Source organism: Apostichopus japonicus, chromosome 22 (assembly GCF_037975245.1).
Source record: "Apostichopus japonicus isolate 1M-3 chromosome 22, ASM3797524v1, whole genome shotgun sequence".
NCBI lineage: Eukaryota > Metazoa > Echinodermata > Holothuroidea > Aspidochirotida > Stichopodidae > Apostichopus > Apostichopus japonicus.
This window is the reverse complement of record NC_092582.1, coordinates 15076002-15103498: the sequence shown is the minus strand read 5'-3', so window position 1 is coordinate 15103498 and position 27497 is coordinate 15076002. Positions and strand designations below refer to the sequence as shown.

At 40.6% G+C, this 27497-nt stretch overlaps 1 protein-coding gene across 2 annotated transcripts; it reads left to right on the top strand.

Annotated features, from left to right (window-relative positions):
• The first annotated feature begins 1425 nt into the window (after positions 1–1425).
• LOC139963418 (uncharacterized) lies at positions 1426–26491 on the top strand. 2 transcript variants are annotated; one of them, XM_071964163.1, is made up of 13 exons: positions 1426–1589; positions 3223–3307; positions 3951–5320; positions 6430–6507; positions 12083–12184; positions 12791–12912; positions 18955–19039; positions 20069–20167; positions 20575–20674; positions 21263–21384; positions 21631–21766; positions 22533–23776; positions 23882–26491. In XM_071964163.1, the coding sequence occupies exons 2-13, from the start codon at positions 3223–3225 to the stop codon at positions 25016–25018; spliced, it is 4680 nt and encodes a 1559-aa protein (XP_071820264.1). In that variant the 5' UTR covers positions 1426–1589; the 3' UTR covers positions 25019–26491. The 2 variants fall into 2 exon arrangements, with proteins under 2 accessions (XP_071820264.1, XP_071820263.1); XM_071964162.1 differs by having other exon boundaries at positions 22533–26491.
• Positions 26492–27497: the final 1006 nt, after the last annotated feature.

The window sequence follows — 27497 nt, the reverse complement described above, 5'->3', positions numbered from 1 at the left end:
CTAATTACGTGCCTTTTTGGCCTATTCACGATGTTTGTTTTCTGTCTTGTTGTATATAGTTTTCGGCTCGCTCTCCCCTTCATTCCCTCCATAAAGCCCCTTGTCCAGGAAAACGCTTAACAATCAGGAGAAATATATCGAAAGTCGTGAACTGAACGGTACAAATATTACGCTTCCAACGGGGCTGCCGGATTGACCTATTTTCGGCCATAAAATACAAAAAGAGTCCTATTAAAATAAGTCTTGTCCGACTTTTTCGAAGAAGGCTGAAAATAGGCCATGAGTGGTTTGGATGAAAAGTGGCCTATTTAAAATGAATTGTCCGATTGCTTTCGAAGATAATTTAGTTTGTTGACAGAAAGAGGCTTATTTTAGTCTATTTTGCTGATTTTATTATCTGGTATATTATTTTTTTCGACTCGGAAGTCGTCATGCTCAAATCTGGTCAGCGGAATCCGCGGGAACAAGGAATACAAGTATACGTCATGGAGGTCAATGCACTCAGGTTTGCCAGTTTACGTTCGGTCAAAACTTACCCTAACCACCACAGAAATTAATACATAGAAACCACTTCATGAAAATGTTTTACCTCAACATACTTTGTAATGTGTATTGGTTTATCATTACCTGAGCATTTGTCTAAGGCTATATGGCTCCATTTGAATGTGAACCCTTCCCCAGCAGTTCGGTCTCCAGGCGCGGGCTCAGGGGCATACCCCATCCCCTTTCAGATCGACAATTGTTCTCGCACCCCACCACATCATTTGAACAAAAACTTCAAAGTAACAGCGCACGACTATTGTGGCCCTCCAATAACCATTGGCAAGGGCGTAGGAACCGGGGGGCTGGGGGGGGGGCGCCAGCCCCCCAGTGAAAAATGTGGAGGGGCGGAAGTATCATTCCGCCCCCCCCCCGGTTCGCAAGTCAGAAAACCCCTTTTTCATTTCCAAATGAGAAAAAAAAATCTCATTTGGAGCACCAAATTGCATCTAAGACCAGGTGAAAATACAAAATTAAGTTTACAAAATGGAGTGGGTGTTGAAGTGTGCTATATTGCACCAAATTGCATCTGAGGCCACCTGGAAATGCAAAAAATTCCAAATTCTACCCCCTCCCCTTACCCCCTCCCCCATGCCGGCCATCAGTCTTCAGCCCCCCCCCCACACTCAAAAGTACCTTCCTACGCCACTGACCATTGGTGCCTGTCGATAAATTGTTGATGCCCCTCTAAACCAGGAGCTCAAACATTTTGTAAAGCCGTTTCCCCCTCCCCCGCCCCCTCCAACATTTCGATTTAATCAAAACTTGGTAAACGATAGACGGTTGGGCTTTGTGCCTTATGTATCTCCTTGTACATTTGCGCGAGGCATCGTTTTGGGTGTATCAAGATAGCGCAAGCACCCTTCAAAAAACAGCAATAGCTGCAAGGTGTATTGTTGTTATCAGGTGCGATATGGCTTCTATGTAGTAATTTCAGTGCTTATATCATTACACTGAAATTACCGAAACAAACACGAGGGATAACCAACGAAACCAGTGTGTATATCGGTCATTGTCACTAATTGTCGGGTTCAGCCCAATACAATGATGTAAGTAAATAGTTTGTGGTCTCCGAATATAAGTAGTCAGAATCAAGACGGATAACGAAAAAGGATGAATTGATGACTGCACTCTTATGAAAACCGACCTGTCCAGTCGCCTTTGTAACAGCCACTACAGTAACACTAGGCTAGCCCAGTACTAGTTACGTTGTTAGGACTAACTTACATTAGTCATTACATACAATAGGTTATCCTAGGCTTACTTAAACTGGAATTGAAAAGCTATGTAGGCTAGGTATTAGTGTATATTGGCCTGGAAGGGTGGAGACGACTCTAATTTAGAATCAGTGCCCGGAAGTACGTAAAGTACACATCATACATTGTTTACATGTGACAAGGTTATGGTAACAAGGTTAGTGTCAAATAGACACCTTTAATATACTTCCTGGGAAAATCCTGGTACTAGCCTTAACCAAACCTTATCAGAAGATATTGAAACTCAGTCCTGGCTCTCCTATTCTTAAGGAAATCATAGTATACTTATTACTATAAAGTACAGTAGAGACTTTTAATAAGGCTAGGCATAGTAATAATATTATGCCTCAGCAGGTAAAGAAAACAAAACACTCCTTAAAAAGATAATAGTCTTCAATTGTTTCATGACATTACTGTTTCACAGAACTGAACTTGATCTGACCTAGAGCCTAAGTTTTTAGAAACTCGGAATCTGAAATTGTGCAAATTCCCATGAGTTACACACTTTCCTTTCTGCCATATATACGTATACTTAACGACTGCACTTTTGCTATATTCTAACATCATGGTTTTGTATGACGGAAAGTAACTTTCCTTTCTTGCAAATTAAAATTTTCTTCAAAACTTTAACTAAAATATTTTTATGTTTATTAATTCATTGGCAATCAACTCGTGACTGATATCTGTAAGATGATCATTCATATACTCATTGCTCTGATATGGTCCAATTGAACGGTAGAGATGGGCTACACACCCTAAATTGTGGTAATAAAAAAAAAATCTTAATATGAACTTTTATACAAAACATAAGGCTACATGCAAACTAATAAAAAACCAGGCCTAGACAAATATTTTCAAAAGTACTGGCCATTTGGCGACCGAGACTAAAATCTAAAGGATGTTTGCTGTTTGTTTAAAACATGATCCGTGGGGGGAGGGGGGAGGTTTCGTTGTTTGTACCAAACCTCAGTCCCCTCAGATGAGGGGACAGCTGTTTCAGATCGGCCATGATAGAGTACTAGGCAGATGTCCAGCAATGCATACAATTGTCAAAGAATATAATACATATAGATATTTTATATTATTTTATTAGGAAACATTTTCTTTCTGATATATTCCTATGAAGCATATTTCAGTGTTTGGAACTACAGTATTGTTTTATAAGACTTAGCTATCAGAAAGAGAAAAGAACAGGTGGAAAAATACACAAGTACTGAACGTTTTGTTTTTGTACTGTACATAGATCTGCTTGTTTTCACAGCCATAAGTGTGCTACTGCACTGTACATCTACTTTCCATGATTATAAGGTTTACCACTAAATCAGTCTGAAATATTTTCAAGGACTCTTTTTAACTACATGTTCTAAACAGTAGGCTTTAGCCGTTTCAGTCAGATTTAAGCTGTCTTTTTCACTTTCAATCGCAGATGGCCATGTCCAGAGATGACAGTGACGCCAGTGGTGGGGTGTTTAATCATCCACTCTTCCCAGCAGGAGGAAATAGCAGGGCAGGTAAGCATTCTCACTCTGAATCTTGTTTTCATTTTCATGTTCATAACTCAAAATATGTGCATACTATTGTTAAAAAGAATGGTCATAATATCTCCCAGTTTACCTGTTTACCTCATGTGTATTAAGAAGATTTTATCATTTGTTTGTACCCCCTCTTCATTTTTTTTTTTTTTTGAGGCTGTAGTTTTCTATGTTAAACTTGGGATTAAATATCATCTGAAACACCAAATTTTGTTAGAACTAGATTAGGCAATGTTGAGTGTCTTTACATGTTATTAAACCCCTAGCTCTTTTATCTTACATGACTAGTGAATGCACATAATGTTAAACATAATTATAAGAATGTGAAAAAAGTATGAAAGTATATTTTCAGTCAACTTATCATACCGTACATTATGCATCTAGTTTGCCACAATTAGGGTCAAATGTTGGTTCTAAATCCCATTCTAGCCAATAACTTCTTTCCTGTTAGAATTTTTGCTTCCATAATTTCCTAGTCAGTTTTCAGTTGTTGAACAAATATATGTTAGCATTCGATATAATTTTTCTGAAGTTTCTCGAATAGAGCATATTGTTTCATATTGTTTTACTCAGAGAAATGATATTTTCACTTCTCATCCACATTTTATCACATTTCTAACAGGAAGTTTTGAAGAACCTTTGGGAAGGAAGCAGAGAGAGACGAGAGGGGTCAATCAGCCCTTTTGGAGTGTCATGACACAGCCCTCTGGTTCTCCTCTACAGGCTCAGAGCAGTGACAATGTGAACCGGAGAAGCCAGCCTTCAAACGACGGCCTCGACTTTGAAGCTATAAAAGAAGAGATCAAAAGTAAGTTCCAAAGAATGCAGGAATCAGGCAATAGTAGAAGCGTAGGGTCAGATCAAAACACCAATGAAAAGCAAGTTGCATCATTTGAATACAACCACGGTAAACGTATCGGAGGAGGACCGATCAGATTTCCAGGTGTACAGAAACCATTCCGACAGGGGCCTACTCAAGGAAATCAAGGCATGGGGCCTAAAGCGTTGATGGAGGTAACCATTCCAAATCCTGCAGCTTTGTTCCATAAATTTAACGAAAAGATGGAAGGTGAAAGTAAGTCTGGAAGCGTTCGGAAGGAAGTACAGACAGACCGCGACAGGCCGTCAGAGCAAGAACAGAAAGGGAGGGATAGTGGCAGACCCTCAAAGCGAGATCGAGAAGGGAGGGATCCCGGCAGACCCTCAGACCGAGAACAAGGAGAGAAAGATCATGGTAGACCCTCGGACCGAGCGCAAGAAGTTAGAGGTTGTGGCAAGCCCTCAGAGCAGTTCCAGGGGGGCAAGGATCGTGTTATAATCCCGGAGAATGAACAGACTGGAAGAGATCATGGTAGACGCTCCGAGCCAGACAGGGCTGGGAGAGATGGTAGGAAAGATGATAACAGATCCTCTGAGCAAGAACGGAGTGGGAGAGACCACAGTCTCGGTAGAAGGGGTGTGCGGCCTAAACTAGATGTGACGGAGTTGGACTTAGGCCCTGACATAAGACAAACATTGCAAAACCTTGAAGAAGGATTGGGGATGATGCCTTGCCCACCAGGAATCGGTCCATTCGATGGGCCTGCAATGTTTGGCAATGATCCAGTGAGATTTGAGCAGCCACCTTTTGGTATGGGACCAGATAACATGATGAACATGAACAATGCCCCTGGATCAGGTAATTTCATGATGCCAGGTCCATTCGGCCCACAAGGGCCACAAGGACCGCTAGGTCCACCAGGACCAGGGCCGCAATGGCCACTAGATTTTCCAGGGGAGATGCCAGCAATGGGACCGTTTATGGATGGACCTCAAATGATGGGCCCACGGTTTCCCTTTCCAAACAGACCTACAGATTTCAGAAATGACCAGGTGCAAGGTATGAAGAGGAAAGTAACTGGAAACCAGCAGAAATCTAATCGTGCAAAGCAAAGAAAGAGGAGTAATTCTGAATCGAAAACTCAAACCAAACCAACCAAAGAAGTGAAAAAGGTAAACCGTAAACATTTTGTACTCCATATTGTCAATCCATGTCGTTAAAGTGATTGGCTAGCTCAGCAAGGCTGAACCATATCGCTAGTTTATCATAGAACTTTGGGGACAGCATAGAGAGCTAATTTCCGGGTTCTAGCCTTTCTAAATACTAATTTATGAGGTTGTAAAGTTGCTCCCATGTACAAAAGAGGTCGTCTTTGACAGCCAATAAACTCAAAACACGTCATGTTGAAACAGGATTCAATTGAGTGACCTTGAAGTACAATACCCAGGCTCAAAACATGATGAATAGCAATACAGGCAAAAACAATTTTTGTAAAAAATAGAACCCTGAAATTTGGTAAGTTGTAAGAACTTTATACTTATAATTAATGTAAAAATCCCTCACAGCTCTTGCTTGATTAAGTTGGTATAAAACAATCCACACAAAACCCCTCCCTCATGCTGAATCGCGGCATGAAATAGCAACTTTAGAGCTGCACAAATTTAAATTATATGACATGTAAGCATTGTAATCATTATGTTGTTTTGTTTGGACTAGACATAACCTCTGAAAGAATCAAGTATCCCGAAGCAACAGTTTAGGAGCAATCCATCACTAAAAATGGCACATTTTTCAGCAAAAAATACCAAAATTGAATATTTTGGCAATTTTAAGTTGACCTATACTCCACATGACAATACGTTTACAGCCTAAATTGTTTATTTCCCATTTTATGGGATGAAATCTATAGACTTCAGGAACAGGAAGGTAGTAGGATGTTTACTTGAGAAACCAGACCTCAAAAATCAAAGAGAATGCCACGGTGGTGACAAATTGTGAAATTTCAAAGTGTGATATTTAATTTGGCCAAGTTTGAAGGAATGCAGCTGAAATCTTCAGAAAATACTTTATTTTATGAAGGTCCCATGCGCCCAATAAATTTGGTTATTATTAGAAGAGGGCGAACCACAACATACTCCAAAATCTGGTGATTTGATATGGAATGTCTCTATTGCCTGCATTCGTTAATATAAAAGTAAACCATTAGATTTTTTTTGACAGTTTTCACTCCAGAAGAATAAATGACCTTTAAATGCATAAAAATTGCCCTTTTAATTTGCAGGTGACCCCAGTCCTGGAGTACAATGCTGAAAGCTTGAAGCTTATGGACCAAATCGCTAGAGGAAGTAAACCACACCAGGTACAGTATGGTCCACTTTTTCTAAATCACGACAGGCGAAAAAAAACCCTCTTCTTTAAAACGACACATCGATGCTTGACATGATGGTGGATTCTAAAGCCTTCTGCTCATTAATGTTCGATGTATGTGAATTTCAGAATGTAGAAGCAAAATAATGGTTTGATTTACTTTAAACAATCAGTGCAATAGATGTGTGTGTGTGTATGGGGTGGGGGGAGGTGGTTGACTGACTAAACCAAAAGAGCAGATGTAGGGTTTTGCTTTAGATTCAATTCTTGGTTTAAAGGAAGTGGCAAAATAGAGTGCCTCAAAAATATAGATGTTTTATAAAAGAATGTCTGCACAGAGTTCATATACTGCAGATGAACTTTGACAGTCTTTAGTTGTATGACAAGCTTCTTGGTGGTCTCAGAGAAGGCAAGATGCAGCTTGGACATAAAAAGATGCTGTTATTAACAGCATTGATCTTCATCTACTCTGGTTTTTCGTCCTTTTCGTGAGAGGCAAATTTTGTTTCTTTATCGCAGCTGACGTTGGCCTCTTGAGTTTCGTCTGGTATCTACTTTTCAAGAAAATACAGTACATTTCATTATGAATGATAATGTACAAGAGCCATCGGGTGGGTCTGCTATTGCCGTACAAAATAGATAGATGCACTGACATCGAAAGTGGTAGTACCTGGTAGGTTGTGGGTTCTAGCCTTGCATGCTAGAGTAGTGCAAGTTTGTCATCCAGGAGCGATCCATGGTTTTCCTCTTCAGATATGGTCATCAGAATTACTGAAACCATTTCTCCAGAATGAGGTGAAGCTGTTGTTAGATTGCCAACAGAGGTGACAAACCATTCAGCGCCCAACGCATGCACATGTGGCTACTCACCACTCTCAAATAACTCCCTTCCAGGACGATTCCTGTTATACTGAAATAATATAAGAGTCAGAACTGTCAATATTGTGAATGCCTCTAGGGTATATAAATCAGCAGGCATTGTTAGATTATATTCTCTCTGTCGTTCAAGATCATTTAACCTGTTTTAAATTTGATACAGGAACACTTTGGTTTTAACACTTCGAGACACCTTGTCTTGTCTTCATGTTGATATAATTTATATACTGCCTTGCTCTCAGAATAATATCTGGCTAACTTTTCCTTAATTTCCTATTGTCCAAACCCTCAACCTCCCCCCCCCCCTTCCACTTTCCTAACCCCCTACTATGCCCATTCCAGATGTCCTAGTGTGATGTTAAGTGCAAGATACAAGCCATTCAGCATCCCCACATGCACATGCCAGCTGCTGAATACCATACTATGTAAAAAAACTCCCTTCCAGTTCTAATGAAGGTCTGAGCTTACTGCTTATGTGAGTTAGGACGTTCAAGCATTCTTGGATAACTGGATATATTCATTTTCAAGCATTGTGAGTTTCATTTTCCCTGTCTTGATACAGGTACTGGTTGGTTTCCAACGAGGTAAACTTTCTCTTTCCTTCATTTCTATTCAATTTCATGACTCGCTGATTCACAGAATGATTCTCTGGCAAAAGTTTCTCCAATTGCCTATACCCTAGACTCATAATTCCTCTTTCACACCCCCTCCCACATACCCTCATCCAGGCGCGTAGCGAGGAATTTGCCAAGGGAGAGGTGAACCTGTAGGCCAATTATCAGAGCCGTAGATTCGGCATTGGAAACTATCTAAGCGTAGTGCACCATGGGTTGGCGGGAAGAAGAAAATTTTGGCCGAAATTGCCTCCCAGATCGCTGGAAATGGCACTTCCCAGGCCTTGTAAGTTGTATCTAAGCATTTTCTATTTGAAATTACTAGCGATATCATAAAAACGTACAAAAAAAATATACTCAATGGGAGGGTGGTCGCCCCCTTCACCCCCGATTGGCTACGCGCCTGCCCTCATCTGATGTTACCTCTTGCGGAGTATCCAGCTCGCCGTGCATATGCTGAAGCCCTACCAAGTTACATTAAAGCACAGTGTGGCTGTGTTTTACGAACCCCGCACTCTGTGTTCAGCATAAAAACAAGACCCAAGCCGGACCCTGTGTTTGGTATCAGACCCCGCGACATATGATCATCAAACAGAATGTTAAGGATTGCTTATTAGAAGAAAAGGCACAAAACCATAAGCCGTGCTGCTTCCATTGGGTCAAATCACTCTCGAAGCAAAGAACGACAGAAGTTAAATGTCATCACTGATGCCAGGTCAACCCTGAGCTAGGTTTACATTACAACTTTATCACTGAGAACAGAGTCTGAGTCTCTGATCCATCTAGTGGTGACCTCATAACCGCAAAGTTGTCAATATTTGAGGCTTTGACAGAATAGAAAGTTGCTATAGCAACTTCCTGGTCAGAATTGTGGTCATCAAGTTATTGTGGGATCAGTGCACTACAGATGACACTCATGTAGCAGCTCAGATTCTTCTATAATGGCTTGGATTCTCCCTCCCCAACCCCTCAACCCAGTGGCGGAGCGTCCATACAGTCAGGGGGGGCGGATGCCCCCCTGACGGACTCAAATGGACTGATGGCACCCTTTCAGCTCTTTACCACTTTTTACTTATTCGTGATTATTGACTTTTTTATTGCTCTCTCATCTACTTATTGACATTTGTCACATGTTGTTGGTGTAATTTGGCGATGACACCTATTTATTCTTCGTTTATCTGCAAATTAGCCAGGCCTGGAACGGGTCATTTCTGGCGATCTAGAGAGTATCTTTACTCAAAAAATTTCTGTACGCTACGCGCCAACCAGTGGTGGCGCTCCGCTTAGATAGTGTCCAGAGCCGTATATAGCTCTGATAGTGTCGATGGCGCCCCTACAGACCATTCTCGCCCCTCCTGACCAATACCCCTAGCTCCGCCACTGCCCCAACCCCCTTCAAGTCCACCCCTTCATGGTTAGAACCTCTTATAGATGGGTTAACGTGTTACATCTACAGTGGATACCCTTGCTGTAATTTTGTCCCTAAGTCTGTGAGGCCTTCACAGTTAGAACCTCTTATATATAGATGAACATGTTACATCTACAGTGGTGAACCTTGCTGTAAGTTTTGTCCCTAGTCTACAGGGGCCTTCACAAGCAGAACCTCTTATAGATAGGTGAAGATGCTACATCTACAGTGGTTACCATTGCTGTAAGTTTGTCCCTAGTCTACAGGGGCCTTCACAGTTAGAACCTCTTATAGATACTGTAAGTGAAGATGTTACATCTACAGTAGTGAACCTTGCTGTAAGTTTGTCCCTAGTCTGTGGGGGCCTTCACAGTTAGAACCTATATAGATGAAGATGTTACATCTACAGCGGTGAACCTTGCTGTAAATTTGTCCCTAGTCTGTGGGGGCCTTCACAGTTAGAACCTTTTTATATATAGATGAAGATGTTACATCTACAGCGGTGAACCTTGCTGTAAGTTTGTCCCTAGTCTGTGGGGGCCTTCACAGTTAGAACCTATATAGATGAAGATGTTACATCTACAGCGGTGAACCTTGCTGTAAATTTGTCCCTAGTCTGTGGGGGCCTTCACAGTTAGAACCTTTTTATATATAGATGAAGATGTTACATCTACAGCGGTGAACCTTGCTGTAAGTTTGTCCCTAGTCTGCGGGGGCCTTCACAGTTAGAACCTCTTATATATAGATGAAGATGTTACATCTACAGTGGTTAACTTTGTTGTAATTTGCTATCTTCTGTTATTTTCACTCCATCCTCATCAGTGCTACACCTACTGTTATGCTGCATCCTTACAAGTTTACATGGAGGAGAGCCCTGCCGGGAAATGGTGACATTCCAAAACACTGTGTGCATCTTCATATTCATGACTAAGCATTCTGTTCAGTAGAGTGCGGGAGCATCTTTGCCAAGTTTTTCTTTTAAGTTGAAAGATGAAGACAACAAAGCCAGAAGTTGCATTTCTGTACAAGATTTACCCTTTCTTGGAAATATTACTTCATATAGCTAGTGTGCAGTCTTCTGTATTGAAGTTCTTTTGACTCTTGTTGGATCTGGCGACTTGAGACAACAAATATGTCATGGCTGTCTGGAACAAATGTGTATACATGTCTACAGAAATCATGACTGACTTTCCTGGGACTCTGATGCAGGACGAATTTGGCTGTGGACAGCAAAATGCTCAAGGAAAACAACACTCCCATCAATGTAATTGTGGGGTTTACTGCCGTCTACATTGTAAACAAACTGGAAGACATGCAATGTTTGTTAGTTCTGAGAGACACCCAAAAGCTCCTTTTGGTCCGACTAGCAAGCAAGAGCATCGTCAGAGACATGTCCAAAGAGCCAGTTTGGTTTTTGTGAGACTGTTACTCTGTTTATAGACTTTGTCATACAAGCTTTTCTGACACTTTGTTGGATCAGAGATACAACCAATGTGCCATGGCCTCCTTGATGTACATGTCTTTAGATGTCTACAGAAATCATGACTTTCAATTGATTCTTTGATTCAGCTATGTTCAGAATACTTTGAAATATCATATTTTTTTCAAAGAAGCATTGATAGCAAACCATGATTGGCATAGCTTGCTGACTATTGTTACAGTTGTGCATGTGAGATCCAAACCAAGCAGGTTTATAGTTCTCTCGTGGGAAGGGTGTCACTAAAACGTATGTAACACCTTGACCGATAGTCATCTTTAAGGGTGTCTTTAATACGTATGTAACACCTTGATTGATAGTCTCCTTAGACTCTCTCCAGACATAATAGACATTGCATATGTGTTATTGGCTTTGTGGGGACAGTGCCTACACACATCTAGGAGTCTCTTCTTCAGACAGTGGCAACAAGTAAACCCTGTTTCCAGACGTTTTGTTTTATCTGTGGACGAACACATCACAAAGCTAATACTTCAGTAGGAAATATCTTCCTCGGGTTCTACAAAATTCTTGATTGAGAGTGGTCATCTAACCCTTGTCTGTTGAACCTGAATCTCTGACGACAGATGGCATATCTGGGATCGACTTTGTGGGAAGCATCATCTGTGTATGTCCTTAGCAACAGCGACCAGTTGCAATTCATCTAGCTGGTGTCTATTCTGTTGGCAGAGATGTAATGAGATATTATGTCCTGTTTTTGTGAGACAGTTGCCTTTTACATGAAGACAAACTCCATTCCATGCCTTATGTCCACCCTTGGGATCTACATGTTTGATGGAAGATTTCCCAGTGCATTCCACAGGTTTTATGAGATGATAATTTCTCAGTGTGGCTACAAAACACAATATCCAACTTACATCTGACCTGGTACCACTGAGGCAAGAGTCACATCATAAGGTTTTGTTCTTGTCGGGTTCACAGGTTCTTTAAAGTGTGGTTACCAGCGTTCCTCTTCATACTGTATTTAATTTCATTTTGAAGCAAACGGAAGGAACACACTTTGTGAGTGTCCTCGGGAGCTGCCATGCGGGGACACAGTGTGTCGTCAACCAGGCTCTCGTGTTTTACATACTATACCAAGAAGTATGTAAAAATGTTTTAAGTAAATGATATTAAGTTAACTTTAGTCATTGTAACAAAAAATGTTGATGCGATTTTCTCCATGAACCTTCAGCTGGCACTTATCAAAAAGATTGGGATCAATGAGAAATTTGAAAACAGAGACTTGCTACCTTGGATGTGCTACCTTTGTGATCAGGAGAACGATACTTGGCAGGTAAGAGGTTAACCTCAAGTCCTTGTGTATGTTCTTGTTGCATTGACGTGTGCAACCTTGTGAATCTTTGATATTGTAGATACCCTCTGGAATAGTGTAGGTATCTACCACACAAGATGTTCAAGAACTTCAAGAACTGTTGAGGTTTACAATGCAACCAATTTTTTCTTTAACTTTCTGATGCTTTTTTTGGAGTTGGGGTGGAGACTTGATTCACTTTTAACATGTTACACCTACAGGTAAGACAGGTTGTGTGTTATTTAACTAAATAACTTTGTTAGATATGGAGATTGAATGTTGTTGGAGGTTTGGTCAGCTTAAGCTTTACATACAACCTTTTATACATAGATTTATTTTGAAATGTTTGGAAGAAAGATGGAAGAAGTTTGACAGATTTTTATGCTTGATAATAAAATAAACTGCATTTTGCACTTATTTATTATGTGTAATATGCAGTACTCCTATCAGTGTCTTTACACCACCGTTTTGCTTTGTGCCAAGGCAGATTTGCCCGTCGTCATGTGGGTAGGGGGAATGTACATGAGAATTTCCCAAAACTTTTGAGTTTTTTTTCAAACATTTTATCTTTCCATCTAATCTCTTTAGGAGTATGTGAATCATTGCAAATCCACAAAGCATAAGTCTCAAGCTATCGGACTTGGAACGACACTCAAGAAAGAAGAGAAAGCCCGAGTGCATAATGCTTTCAAGAAGTTGCCATTCACTGGGTTAGACTTAATCATTTCTTTTTTACTTCTTTTTCCTCCTTTTTTTTGGGTTTTTATTGTCCTGTTTTATATGAGATTTCCCGCTTTCAAAATGCAGAGATGATGACAGAAGGCTGTGGTTTCTTGCAGTGTTATTATGCACAACCCAATCAGCAAGCGTAAGACCACCGCTTTCATGGACTCTCTCTCATTTTGTTGGACAACTTTTTGGTTTTCTCATTTGTCAATTTTTTTATTGCCTACGACAACAGCCGGGAACTTTTTTAGTGTTAAATCTTGACTGCCACTTAAATCATCACCAGAGAACTCTGTCAAGATCTTTTGGAAAGTGATACATTCGCTTCAATGAGCAGGGGTTGTATTTTGCAAATTAGGATTTGTTAAAGACAAGTGACAATTTGTTTGAAACACACTACATTGATGTCAAAATACATATCCTTTCATATTTGAAGGTCCTCTGAAGACCACCCAATGAAAGGCAAAGATAGCATACTACTTGTGTTTACAACCTTGTTGACTGACAAGGTAGGAAAGCTGTTTAAACCACTTTTGAGGTTAAACAGTGTACAACAATCACATTGATGTCTGTTAAATCATGTGCTATGCCATGGCACATGTAGACAAAGAAATAGCTGTTGCAAGTCATCTATTGTCTCAGCAAATACAATCAGATTGTTAGCAACACTTGGCTGGCATACCCAGTTGTTGCTTGGATTATTGTGTTTCCTTCCTGTGAGCCCAATTGGAATCTTCTTCATTCATAAAGCAGCGTTCAGTTAAAAAAGACAGAGACCTGGGAATTTTTTCCACATTGAGAAGACAAAAGATTTGACTGTGTGGAGAATTGACCAAGGTAGTCCATCAGATATCAGAGAAAGAACAAGTGGGTGAAACATACAGCCTAATACAGTAATTGTGAGAAAACGCTCATTATCACGGGCAAAGCCAACAAGGAAGGAGGATTGTGTACTACTTTCCCAGCTCTGTTTGAAGAGGAACTGCCTAGCAAAAGACCACAACAGTTTATGGATGAAGCATGGCTCGCTCGATGTACAAAGAAGAAGATGGATGTGGAAGTATGATGTACAATTTAAAGGCTCGGGTTGAATTCCTATCACTGGATTTGATCATATACAGCAGACGGCAAGAAGGTAAATGGTGATTAGCTTTAGACAGATGCAGGAGAAAGTATGTTGGAGCAAGACCATCTCTAGTGACTCACTATGAAATGTTCAGCTTCAGTCATCGATACTGATGGAGAGTACCTTCCTCCGTGAGGATGATCGTAAAAAGAGAAACATGCAGACGTGGATGATAAACATTGGATTTGGCACCTGAGGGAGATTGTATGATGATTTACATTAGAAAAGTACTGTGCAGGCTGCTGTCATATCAGAGATGATGCAAGTCGCTTTATGCAGATCAAGGAGAAGACTTTGTAAATGCATGGGATTACGTCAGATATGAAGATGTATAAATGTTGGCAGATCATGTTAGAGAACATTCCCAGATGCAGTGAAACCCCATTGGATGCAGAAGAAGGTAATCGCTTGGTGGCCATTAGTGTATGACAAGCACCTCTCTGTAACATCGTCTATGTTCAGACATGTAAGCCATATGCAGATCCAAACACCGACTGGAGTATCATTGAAGATGATAAGTGTTTGTCCAGGACAAATCTGCAGACTATTCCTCAAATGCTGCAGGACCACATCTGAGTTCAAGAGTTATGATCTGCTGTAGACAACGGTTGACTTTCAAAAGCAATCCAAATTTTCTTGGATCTGCTGCTCATCAACACCTGGTGAAGGTATCTCAACTGCAAGTAAGGTGTGTGTGCTTGTTCATTGACAGCAGATGGAGTACCATGGATTGAGATTTGGAGATGGTCTCTCTTTCTCGTCTGCCTGTCACTTGAGTTTGCTCATCATCAGTCGATTGGAGTACCATGCAATGAGAGGAGTTGGTCTCACTGTCTTGACTGCCAGTAAGGTATAAGCTTGCTTGTCAACAGTTAAATTGCAGTATATGAAAAGTTGATGGCCTCACAGTCTGCACTGGAAGTAAGGTGTGAACTTGTTCATCAACAGCAGAATGGAGTAACTATGGTATTAGATAAGGCAATATCCTCACTGCCTTGACTGCCAGTCAGGTGTGAGCTTGTTTGTCAACAGCCAATTGGAGTAGGTACCAATTATTGATGAAAAGTTGATGACCTCACAGTCTGGACTGGAAGTAAGGTGTGAACTTGTTCATCAACAGCAGAATGGAGTAACTATGGTATTAGATAAGGCAATATCCTCACTGCCTTGGCTGCCAGACAGGTGTGAGCTTGTTCGTCAACAGCCAATTGGAGTAGGTACCAATTATTGATGAAAAGTTGATGACCTCAGAGTCTGCACTGGAAGTAAGGTGTGAACTTGTTCATCAACAACAGAATGGAGTAACTATGGTATCAGATAAAGGCACTCTCCTCACTGCCTTGACTGCCAGTCAGGTGCGAGCTTGTTTGTCAACAGCTAATTGGAGTAGATACCATTTATTGATGAAAAGTTGATGGCCACACAGTTTGGACTGGAAGTAAGGTGTGAACTTGTTCATCAACAGCAGAATGGAGTAACTATGGTATTAGATAAAGGCAATATCATCACTGCCTTGACTGCCAATCAGGTGTGAGCTTGTTCGTTCATCAACAACCAATTGGAGTAGCACTGATTTGGATTAAATTCATCGACCTCACTGTCTTGATCGCCAATATGGTATCATTTCATTCCTCGACAGCAGTACCATTGAATGACATGATTCGATATCCTCACTGTTTTGACTGCCAATATGGTATGAGCCTGTCTAACAAGTTGATAAAAGAGTAGAAGGTAGTAATACTTCAAGGAAAGAGTACTCTTGTGCAGGTTAAGTGGATTGGAATCCATTTTATATCAACAAACAAGATAACTACACTGTAAGCAGTGTCCTCAATGTCTTGACTACAGCAGGCCCTACTTTATGGAGCTACAGTCAATTCAAATACCTTTGAATGAGGTTCACATTACTTGGAAATGTCTCTTTGCCTTACATTTTTGTCTTTGCCACTCGCCAAGTTTAAGACAGAAACATTGATACCGACATCAATGAGATTAGTTTGATGGATTAATTTCCACAACCACCAGTGAGGTGTAATCTTAGGCAACAACAGTGGACTGAAGTACCACTAAATTGAGATCAGTCCATGACCTCATCAGAACAATGGCCTTGCTAATATCATACAGTAACTGGCAGTGAGTAGAGTCATGTCCAGCGACAGAGGTTTGGAGCAGCATCGAGATGAATACACCTGTTACCGCAACCGCAAGTGAAAAACATTGTGGAGCTTGGAATGTCTCTGAATCCTCATACTTTATGACCATTGAAGCCTGTTGATGCTGCAAGTAAGATACAGGCTCATGCAACAGATGGGAGGGTTTGTTTATCAGTGACAAAATATAAGGTTCTCGGGATGCCTCTGCCTGCTCAACCTTTCTGCATTTAAAACAGCAAAGACATTATGTCAGTGACATGTTTAGTCTGGGGCCTGACTGTCTCAACCCCCATTAAGATCTGAACTTGGTGTAGCACCTGTCAATGAGATACATCACTGCATTGAATGCATGTATGGTCTCAACTGCTGGTAAGGTGTTGGCATGTATAGCATTAACAACAATATACTGGAGTACTATTGAGTGAGGTGTCTTGCATTCCATCATTGCATTGAATAGTCTCAACTGCTGGTAAGGTGTTGGCATATATAGCATCAACAACAATATACTGGAGTACTATTGAGTGAGGTGTCATGCATGCCATCACTGCATTGAATGTCTGAATAGTCGGAACAGCAGCAACGGTGCAGTGAGATGCTCCTATGTCCCTCACTGTTTGTAATGGCTGTAATGTCTTTACTATTATTTGTGAGGGGCTAACTTTTGAAACTTGATTGAACTTGATATCAAGAGATGAGTTATAAATCCAAGACAATGCATTTATTGGCCTTCCTAACTTGCTGCAAGTCAGATGACAGCTGGTGGAATGCTAGTGGGTTTGTATATCAGTGCATAAGATATATGTACAGGATCTCCTCCCGGTTAACAGCGTCACTGTCCGTAACCTCTAGCAAAGTTAAGAGCTGTGGCACAAGAAGCGGTTGGTATAACATAGAATGGGAATTAGTACATGATCTCATGGTAGTCATGATCTCAACTGCCAGAAAGGTGTTTCCCGTTAATAGCGCAAGTGGATTGGAACGTCAGGGAATGAGATCAATCGATGACCTCATAATGAAAATCCTTATTGTCAAGACAACCAGGTAAAGGCACAATTCTGTCTGGCAATAGTTGACTGAGGAGGCATGATGGTTGATGTAATTGCTGTCTTTCTTAGTGAGGTGGTTTTAGTGAGCAGATTTACAGCAGACTTGCAACAAGACACATGATGGTACAGTCGGTTGAGTCGTTGCCAGTGAATTATCCTGACGAGTCTACTCATTGTGACGTGAGTCAATGTGTTATCTCTTACATGTGTGTCATCTCTAACAACTAAGGCAGAGAGACTTCAAATACTGCAGATTTACAGCAGGTTTGCAACAAGACACATGATGGTACAGTCGAGTTGAGTTGTTGCCAGTGGATTATCCTGACGAGTCCACTCATTGTGACGTGAGTCAATGTGTCATCTCTAACACGTGTGTCATCTCTAACAACTAAGGCAGAGAGACTCCAAATACTGCTTCAAGTCAATTTGCTTTTGAGAGGTAGTGACTCGCGCCATGACTTCTTGGAACACTGTGCAGTGCATTCGCCTGAGACTTTTAAGTTGTCAGGTGTCTCTAAAAAGTGTAGGGGTTATAAACGGACAAGTGCTTTCAAGGAAGTGAAACTGTCATGGCAAGTAGGGAGTACAAAATGAATCCTCTCGAGTACTTGTCTTCTATGGAGCACTGATGGATGAGGTAAAGTCAGAATATAATGTGACTCCCGTGTGAAGCTCTGAACCATTTTATTCTGGACTGGTGAGAAGATTTTGTAAGCATGTGTCAACTCAGTATCAATGTAACATAAGCAGCATTATTTTGTAATAAAATAAATTGTAAATTCTGTCTGTTAAATTAAATATAGTTTATTGATTATTTTTGTGAGGATGTTGGGGGAAGAGGAGTTACGGAAGATTGAGTTGTAGGGAGTGGGAGGGGAGATTGGGTGTGTACTGTACCACGTATAGCAGTGTAGGTTATAGTGAACGTAAATGTATAGCAGAATCAAGGCGAAACTATCTATCAAGGAGAATACTTTATAATTATATTTGTATCTCTTAGTATTATATTATAAGGAGGTGTCGAATTTTACAATGTTAGCAAGTGCTTAACAAAATCTGCTGATTAAAATCTAGTTTTCAATAGCATTTTCCTGAAGTACAACACACATCAGTTATTGCAAGAGGCTTTTGAGAGCAGTTCAATAAAATTTGTTTTTAATAAGCAGTAATACAGGGCTTATGTTAGGTATGGTAATCATGCCGATTCTTTGACTGATGATTGTTAATATCGATGTACTGTTTGTTTGAGTTCTTAATGTCTACTGGCAGAAAATTGTCAGTGCATTTATCCTCAAATGGCAGAAACCACCGACATTTAGCCAGTTAGTAGCCCAAATTTTGAGGCCTGACATTGTTAGCTTTATTGATTAGTAAGCCTTATCGTGTTGTCCTTACCACTTGTGTTGTAATGATTGGAATCCAAGTGTTTCCTTCTTTTTGTAAGTTGAGTACTTCGAACCTGAAGAACGGTTCAGTCAAGCAGTCAGTCAAGTTTTTAAATTATTCATTCAGTCAGTTAATCAAATAAATCAATCTAGTCATCAAACAAATCAATCAATCAGTTTGCAAAATAATCAAATCCAATGAAATTATCAAACGGATCCATCAGTCAGTTACTCTATTCAATCGAGTCAATCAAATCCGACATAAATCAATCAAATCGGTCCATCAATCAAATCAAATCACTCTGTATTGTTGCAGGGTCTCATTCTCGATTGGAAGGACACAAGCTGGAGACAAGGCCTCTGGAGGACAAGACACAGAGCCTTCCACACTTGGAATCAAGGTAAACCATCTTAACTGTGGTCTGTCAGTACAGAGCAATAAAAGTACATGATCAAGTCACATTTTTATTAGCTGGGATATCTCAATCAATCAATCAATCAGTGGGTCAAAGGTCACTTGGGGTCAAATTGTGAAAACCTTGTAAACACGATATCTCAAGAAGGGAATCATGGGCAGACCTCATATTTAGTGTGTAGAAGTACCACCTTGTTTAAAAGAAGGCTATTATTGTTGGTGGAGGGCAAAGGTCATGTGGGGTCACCAGGGGTCAAATTGTGAAAACCTTGTAATCCTCACTGTAAATTACGTCAGAATCATGAAGAAAACTGCTCATGTTACATCATCGAAACCACAATGCATTTTTGCATCCTGCTTAGCTGGGATATCTCAATCAATCAATCAATCAGTTAAGTAGTTAAAAATTAAAATGTGCTAAACAGTATACATTTCCATTGTATCCTGCTAGGATCAAACTGTCAGGCCACATCATGCTATTATTGCATGTACCAAACATGACTTTTGCTGAACTTTGCAGTGGATATTGCAGTTTGGTAGAAACCTTGAAGGGCACAATATGGCTGTTTGGAGAACTTTGGATTGCTCATCACCATTAAAATACACCTCTCACTGCATTGTAGGACCCTGGTATATTCAAAGTAGGGGTGGCAACTCTGTTTAGGCTCACCAAGCAATTTTGTAAGGTTGCCAATACGCTCAGAAGAAATTGCTGAATTTGTGGAAACAAAATTTTTAAAAACTCTTTGAATGTAAACTACATCAAAAGTTTCAAAATATAACACCACTTTGCAACTAAACAGCCTTAATCATGAAACATTTTCTCCAGTGGGTGAGGGATACCTGGACCCCGTAGACTTCTTCCCTGGGCACAAGATCCAACACTGGAGAGTCACCAAGGTGATGAAAAGGAAAAGTGGGGTCACCTAGCCAAACGTTTGGAATATCAGGTATCAGTTCTTACTATTGGTTTATTTCATTTATCACTTTTCTTCGCTATTCTGTTTTTTCGCAGGAAAGAAGTGCAGGTCTACAGGAGTGTAAACCATGTGGACGATTCTTTATGCTCAAGGATCGGTTACAGAACCATTTAAAATCCGAGGGTCATCAAAAAGTAAGTTTTGTTTTTTAAACTTATAATAGTAATAATATACAATTATATGCAAATATAATATAAACATAAAAGTATTAGATATCATAGCAAGAATAATAATTCAATTATTTAATTCATTTAAGTAATTCAATTATCAGTATAGTGCATTGTGTAGTAAACAGTAAATGGAGGGGGCAGGCTGGGGGTATGGATTGATGATATTTTAAAACTTAAACATCACAGCTTGATATTCCCTACTAGTCAGAGGCATGGCATAACCATGGATGTTTTGTATTAAACCATAACACCTTTTTATCATGTACAAAGATCTTTGGTAATGTAGTCCATCTATATTGAACAGTGTATCCTGTTGTTATTACGTATGCATTGTTCTCTGAAAGACACTGTTGTTCTTTATGCCATTGCAGAGGGAGACATTCCTGAAGCAGAGGTATGGGAATTCTTGGTTAGAGTATTACTGGTATAATCAGTCTAAACCCAGGGAAAGAGGTGATGCAGAACCAATGGGTAAGTTATGTGTTCCTAGTCCTCCCTCTAAATCTCCCCTCTTTTCTTCCCCACCTCCACCATCCAATCATCCTTCCTCCCCCCCCCCCCCCACCTCCTCTGGCCCCATAATTCTTTGGGCAAAAGTAATGATCAAACAGTGACTGCTGTATTCCATTCAGTTGTTGAAAAATGTTTGTTGATTTGGGAAAGTACTATAATCTCATGATGTTAATGGTTGAAATATATTGATAGGATGTGCTCTGCATTGAAAGTCTTCAGTTATATGGCTTGATAGTGTAACTAAAACAATCTGTCAAATCATTCTAAGAGCAGTCCATCAAAATTTTGATATAAATTTTGTGACATTTAAATTGATTTTTCAAATTTCCTGAAAGTTATTTGAACATCCACCATCGCTTCATTTTTTTTCTGTTAAAAATTGTGACAAAGCAAGTATTGTTTGCGACATTGTTTTCACACTTGAAGAAGCTTGAAGATAGCTACGATTTATGCAAAGCACAAAAATGTAGGAAAATAAACATGTTGTAGCAATGCCACTTGATCACTTAATGATAGAGTTCTTTTCCCTTGGTATCTCTTTTACAGGAGTTGCATTTGTGCTTCCAGTCTCTGGTTACTTTTGCAAGCTTTGTTCAAAGTTTTATAACAGTGAAATCACAGCTAAAGATGTCCATTGTCGATCTGATAGCCACATTGAGAAAGTGAAGGTATAAAACAACAACATATTTTTTTCTTCATGTTGTTAAAATTGGTCCCTGATAAAGGACACTGACTTGGCTGGGTTAGGAGAGCAATTGCCTTGATGGGTGGCCAAGGAGGGGGGGGGTGGGGAGGGAGTGGGAGGTGCAGTTGATGTGACAATAACATTACCGTAATGAATATTACACACTACGATCTGAACACTTTCTTCGGTATTTTTCATTATTCATATCTTCAATATGTTATCTACTCAGGAATGGGACAGAGAGCAGTTGACGAAGAAGGATTCGGTGTCAATGAAGGTCAAGCAGTCTGACATTGAAGCTGCAGTCAAAGAAACAGATCAGCAAAGAAAGAACACTAGATGGCAGCCTGCAAAGATAACGCTGGGTAAGAACAATTAAATGCATTAACAATATGTGTGATCTATCTCAATGACAGCCAAGTAGACAAATGGAGGAAGAAATGTAGATGATAGTCGGGAAAGATAACGGTACACATATTTAGCAAAAGGAAGGGAAGGTTCCCCCTCCCCCCCCCCCTCCACACACACTTTTGAAAGAGGGAAAGGTATATCTGTCTACATTTACCGCCTCTTCCACACATTTGAACCTAAGGATGCACTCCACAACAGTGCTTGTGCTTGGTAATTTAGTTGGATCCGTGGATTTATCAAATTCATACAAGGTAATCACATGATCAATCAATTGCAAGTTTTGTATAACTCATAATCCTTGTAGAAGTATTTTTGGAGAATATGCAAAAGTAAGATATTACACATGAAATCGCCTAACTGAAAATGTTACAAGACAGCTAAAATTGCCTCTTAAATTGCCTGTTGGGTGCATACAAACATAAAACAAACTCAGCTGGCTTTCTGACCCCCCCCCCTCCCTAACCACTAACCCTCCTCCCTATCTCCACCACTTTTTGGAAGCTTCCAACACAATTGCTCTGGCTTAGAGTAATAAAGGGCATTATTAAAAATTTGTGTTTTTCAGAGCTTTTCTGGTAGCAGACACTATGACTCTTATCAGTATTAAGTAGAGAACCAAATATGTTTCATAATGTTTGAAGTTTTTTTCATCTCAGTATTTTAATAACGATTGTATGTGTTTACACTCCATGAAACTGTTTTGAAAATTGTCTCCCCCAGACACGTCAACGATATTTCTGGTGGATTCAGACGAAGAAAACGAGTCACAAGAATATGATGGAAAACAAGTCACCACAGATAGACAATCAGAAAAGAAGCCAGGAGAAGATAAGAAGTCAATAGGGGGGAAGGAAAGGGAGGAAGACCTTGAGGAGGGGGAACTGAGTGAAAGAGATGTCCTGAAGATGGAGAAACAACAGCAAGAGGACAGGATCAGGGAGGAGTATCAGAAGAGGGAAGAACGGAAGAGGGAGAGGATACTCCGAGAGCAGCGTGAGAAGGAGAGGAAGGAACAAGAAAAGAGGGAGAAAGAGCAGAAAGAGAGAGAGAGGAAAAACAAAGAGAAAAGAGAAAAAGAAAGAAAGGAACAGGAGAGGAGACTGAAGGAGTGGAAGGAGAAAGAAGAGCGAGAGAGGTTGGAGAGGGAGAGGAAGGAAAGAGAACTCAGAGAGAGAGAAATGCTGGTTAAGCAGATTGAATTGAAAAATAAGCTGGAGAAGGAGAAGATAGAAATTGAGAGGAAAGAGAGGGAGCTTCAGGAGCAGCTGGAAGGAGAAAGAAGAGAAAAGGAGAAGAGAGAGAAAGAGAGGCAAGAGCAGGAAGAGAGAGAAAGGAAAACGAGAGAGGAGATGGAGAATAGAATTAAACAGGAAGAAGAACAAAAGTTAAGGGAAGCCCAGCAACTGGAGATGGTTCAGTTAGAGAACAGAATCAGACAGCAAGAGATGAGGGAGTGCGAGCTGATGGAGGAGAGACAACGTCTACGTCAGATGCTGGCCGTGGGAGCTATCAACCCAGCAGTCGCCGAGATAGACTTGCGCGATCGGGAGATAAGAGAGAAACTGGTACGGGATCAGTTAGGCCAGGATAGAAGGAAGTTGGAAGGCTTGCGGCAGGCACAGCAATCAGACGCAAGCCTGAGAACCACATCAGTATTGAACGCAGATGCTGCTTCAGGTTCACGAAAGGATGCACTTGTGAGAAGAGAACAGGAATTACAGATGAAGGAGAGAGAACTTATAGAAATAGAGAAGAGAGAGGCTGAGAGGCGTAGAATCGAAGAAAAGGAGAAGGAGATGTTGGATCATGAAAAGAGACAGCAGATGAGAGAGCTGGAAATTCAAGAGATCAGAAAATTGGAGCAGCAGGCAAGGAGAGAAGATGAGTTGCAAGCAAGACAAGAGCAAGAGATGCAGGCCAGGAGGGAGCAAGAGATGCAAGCCAGGAAACAGCAAGAGATGCAGGTAAGAAGGGACCAAGAGATGCAACCAGGACAAGAGCAAGAGATGCAAGCAAGGAGGGAGCAAGAGATGCAAGAGATGCAAGCCAGGAAACAGCAAGAGATGCAGGTGAGAAGGGACCAAGAGATGCAACTGAGACAAGAGCAAGAGATGCAGGCAAGGAGGGAGCAAGAGATGCAAGCAAGGAAACAGCAAGAGATGCAGGTAAGAAGGGACCAAGAGATGCAACTGAGACAAGAGCAAGAGATGCAGGCAAAGAAAGAGCAAGAAATGCAGGCAAGAAGGAACCATGAGATGCAGGCAAGAAGGGAGCAAGAAGAGCTTGCAAGGAGAGAACAAGAGATGCTGGCAAGACAGACCCAGGAGATGCAGCAGACAATGAGAGAACAGGAAATTCAGGAAATGCAATCAAGAAGAGAGCAGGACATACAAGACTGGCTTCAAAGAGAGAACCATATGCTGTCAAAGGGGGTGAGGGAAACCGAGGTCCTGCAGCAGAGGCATCTGTTTCAGCAAGAGCTGGAGCAGCGATACCAATTCCTTGAGGCAATCAAAATGGGGGAGAGATCCCAGATGGAAATGGTTTCCCCCGGTGTAGAAAGAGTGCGTATCATGGAACAACTATTCAAGAAAGGAAAGGGAGAACTGATGATTCAAGCTGTGGTCCTCCAGAAGGAAGGATACACAGACGATCAAATCAAAGTAGTGATGGTGAGGGAGGAAGAGCTTCTGAAACAGAGGGTCATGGAAGAGGTGAGACGAATGGAACTTACTGACGACCAGAGAAATGAGAGGGAGAGATCCGACGGCGACGATGAGCCGAGACCCAGAGGGGACATCGACGACCGACAAGGAAGTGTCAGAGGGAGGAGTCCAAACGATAGAGAGAGAAAGGATGAGAGAGCTTCTGATTACGATCCAAGAAGGGACAGAGATGGGAGGGCTGGCTCACCTTCAGCTTCATGGGGACACAGAGGAGATGCGTCTGAAGGAGAAGGGCCCTATGTGGAGGACAGTGTGGGTTATGATGATGATGATGGCTCGTTAAGCGGTGGCGACTGGGATCAGCAGAGAGGTGATCGGTCTTTGACACCAGAGAGGCCACATGCAGTGAGAAATGAAAATGGGAGACAGGGAATTGCCACACCAAGAAGGAGGAGATCAAGAGGAAGGAAAAGATTGGGGAGGAAGAGAGGAGGCAGAGGTATTAGGGGCAGAAGAGGTACTGCCAGAAGGGGCAGGTGAAGCTGCCATTGTCATGTTGATGGAGGAACAACTTATCCTGGCAACATATTAGCAACAAAGCAAAATGAAAACTTCCGTTAGTATGCTATGCCAGACTTGTCCTTGACAACGTGATGACAAAATTGTTGCATATCCGAAATCAGATTTGTGTTACTCTTGAAATTTGGTCAGATGTTAAACAGGATTAATTATGTAGAAGTTGGTGGTGAGCCAAGTATGTCACATTCATTGTGACCAGACATGAGATAGGAGAATATGTAGGTTTTCATATCAAACATATGAAAGGAAACCTGTCATTTCAGTGTAACCGGATTGGTTAACCTGTTTTATTAATCTGTTGATTAAAAATCAACTTGTTTAAGTTGCTGTCAATTCAGCATTTTATGTTGCTATCGCAAATACTCCTAAAGTTTGCTCATAGGATATGAGGAGTTGTGCATCTGGATCAATAGAACTACATCATTTAGCATCAGGTGTTTGGATTTTCAAAATCATACCAGACTCTGAAATGTTATTTCAGTACCGCCAAATTTCATGTCCTCAGAATCAGTGTTTGGTTACCAGGTGAGGAAACCCGATGTTCGAGCCCTGATCTTCACAGCATACCAACAGTGAGCAAGTAACATAAACCAAAACCCCCCTTCAAATGTATAGATGTGTATCAAATCATTTGTTTCAATACTATTGGAAACCAATGCACCTTTTTAATAACTTCTGTGTCATAATGACACCAGTATTTGCATTGAAGACAATTTTTTCAATGTCTTTATAGAATTGAAATCATGCGAATCAACTCAATGATACTGTACATAAGTGATATACAGTTTTCCGGATGTATTTTTGTGTGTATTAGTTTATAGTCTATTTATGTGACTATAATCAATTTATAAACTTCTTGTTTTGAGTAATATTCCTGTACACCACAAGTTCTCAATAGGTATTGCCCACAAGCCACACCCAGACCTGCTTAAGATTTCAATCCACCCAGCACAATTTCTTTTTTGACAATCCTGGACCATCAAATAAGGTATGTCTGTAAGGATAGGCTCAAGTAACCTACTAGCCTAACCTATACATTGCTCAATCTAGTGATATCTGGCAGTTCTCTCTGCTCCGTGCAAGAATTCTTTCTGGTCCTCAGAAAATTAAGTGAGAATCCCTGCTATCCATCATGAGAGAAGAAGAAGAAAATGGAAGGTTCCAAGTCAGCTCAGGGTCTTGCTATGAGCTTGCTATGAGCAAGGGAGTGTTAGTTAAGTGGTTAACCCTGGTGCCTTTCAATCATAAGGTCCCCAAGTTTGAGTCACTCCAAGATTAATGTATGTCGTTCAGTTACAGAGTTGTTGACAATCGACAATTCATAATCATGGAAGTTAAAATATGAATCCAAGAGACGGACTTCGGTCAGCTTGCGGCTTTGATCAGCCAATAATGAGTGAGTTCCTGCTTCCAGTTTATATATTACATATCGACTGCGGTATTTTATAGTGGAGCTCTTTTTATGAAAGACATCGCTGGAGTTATGAAATTGTTTATAGATTTTTAAGTTAACTTTTCTTTTATGTTTTTAAGGTTCTGTTTTAAATCATCAGAGAAACTTATTCGTTTTCAATTTATGTTTTTTCTTTAATGTCAAAACAATACAGAAAGGAAGCTAAGCAAAGCACTCTCTAGCACATCATTAATTCTTGTCACTTCTAATAAATGGTATTGGATTCATTTATAATTTAGGACATAAGTTCATGGTTTGGTCATGACAGTGAAAGAAATATCATGAGAAACTGTTTGCCATTTCTTTGTAGTGAAAGGGGTTGGGATAGGTTCTGGGGGTACTCACCATATATATGTTACTATACATCTTCTCCCTAAGAGTAAGCAAGCATTAACTTATGTCATTCCAAGCCATGATAAAATAGAATTGTGTGGTTGGAAATGTGGTGACCAGAAATTCCAAAAAAAATCACTTCTTTTTGAGGTTGAATAGATCAGTTCTCATCAGTAATTTCCCTAATTAGTGTCAGTCTTTTTATTCGGAAAAATTGGACAACTTTGTCTTTATCTTTGAAAATGTGATTGACCTGTCATGACTCCTTACAACACTGGTGGTCACAGATGAGGAATTGTGCTTTAACTTATTTTATTTCATCCCATTTGTGATTGTGGTGGAATGACCACAATTTCAAAGCTGCAACTTCCTTGGTTGGATACAGCAATAGAGCAAGGAGATAAGTTAGGGGAGGGGGGGGGGGGGAGAGGGCCAAGGTTAACTATGAAATAGCTCAGGCGATTTAAAGTCTGTACGAGAGGTTCCTCACTCCAGATCTATAGTGATATTGGTGCCCTACATATTAACCCAAAGACAAAATGGATAAACATTTTAATATTCCTTTTTGTTTCCAAAACTAAAACTTCCAGAAAGTTCTAATGCTGTCTCAATGTCGAAAAATTCGATGAGGTTATGAACAAACAGCAGTTACAT

Coding starts and splice junctions, on each gene's coding strand:
- LOC139963418 (XM_071964162.1), top strand. CDS start 3,223: ATGGCCATGTCCAGAGATGACAGTGACGCCAGTGGTGGGGTGTTTAAT. Junction 5,321..6,429: donor CAACCAAAGAAGTGAAAAAG/GTAAACCGTAAA, acceptor TTTAATTTGCAG/GTGACCCCAGTCCTGGAGTA. Junction 19,040..20,068: donor CTTCCACACTTGGAATCAAG/GTAAACCATCTT, acceptor GTTTTTTCGCAG/GAAAGAAGTGCAGGTCTACA.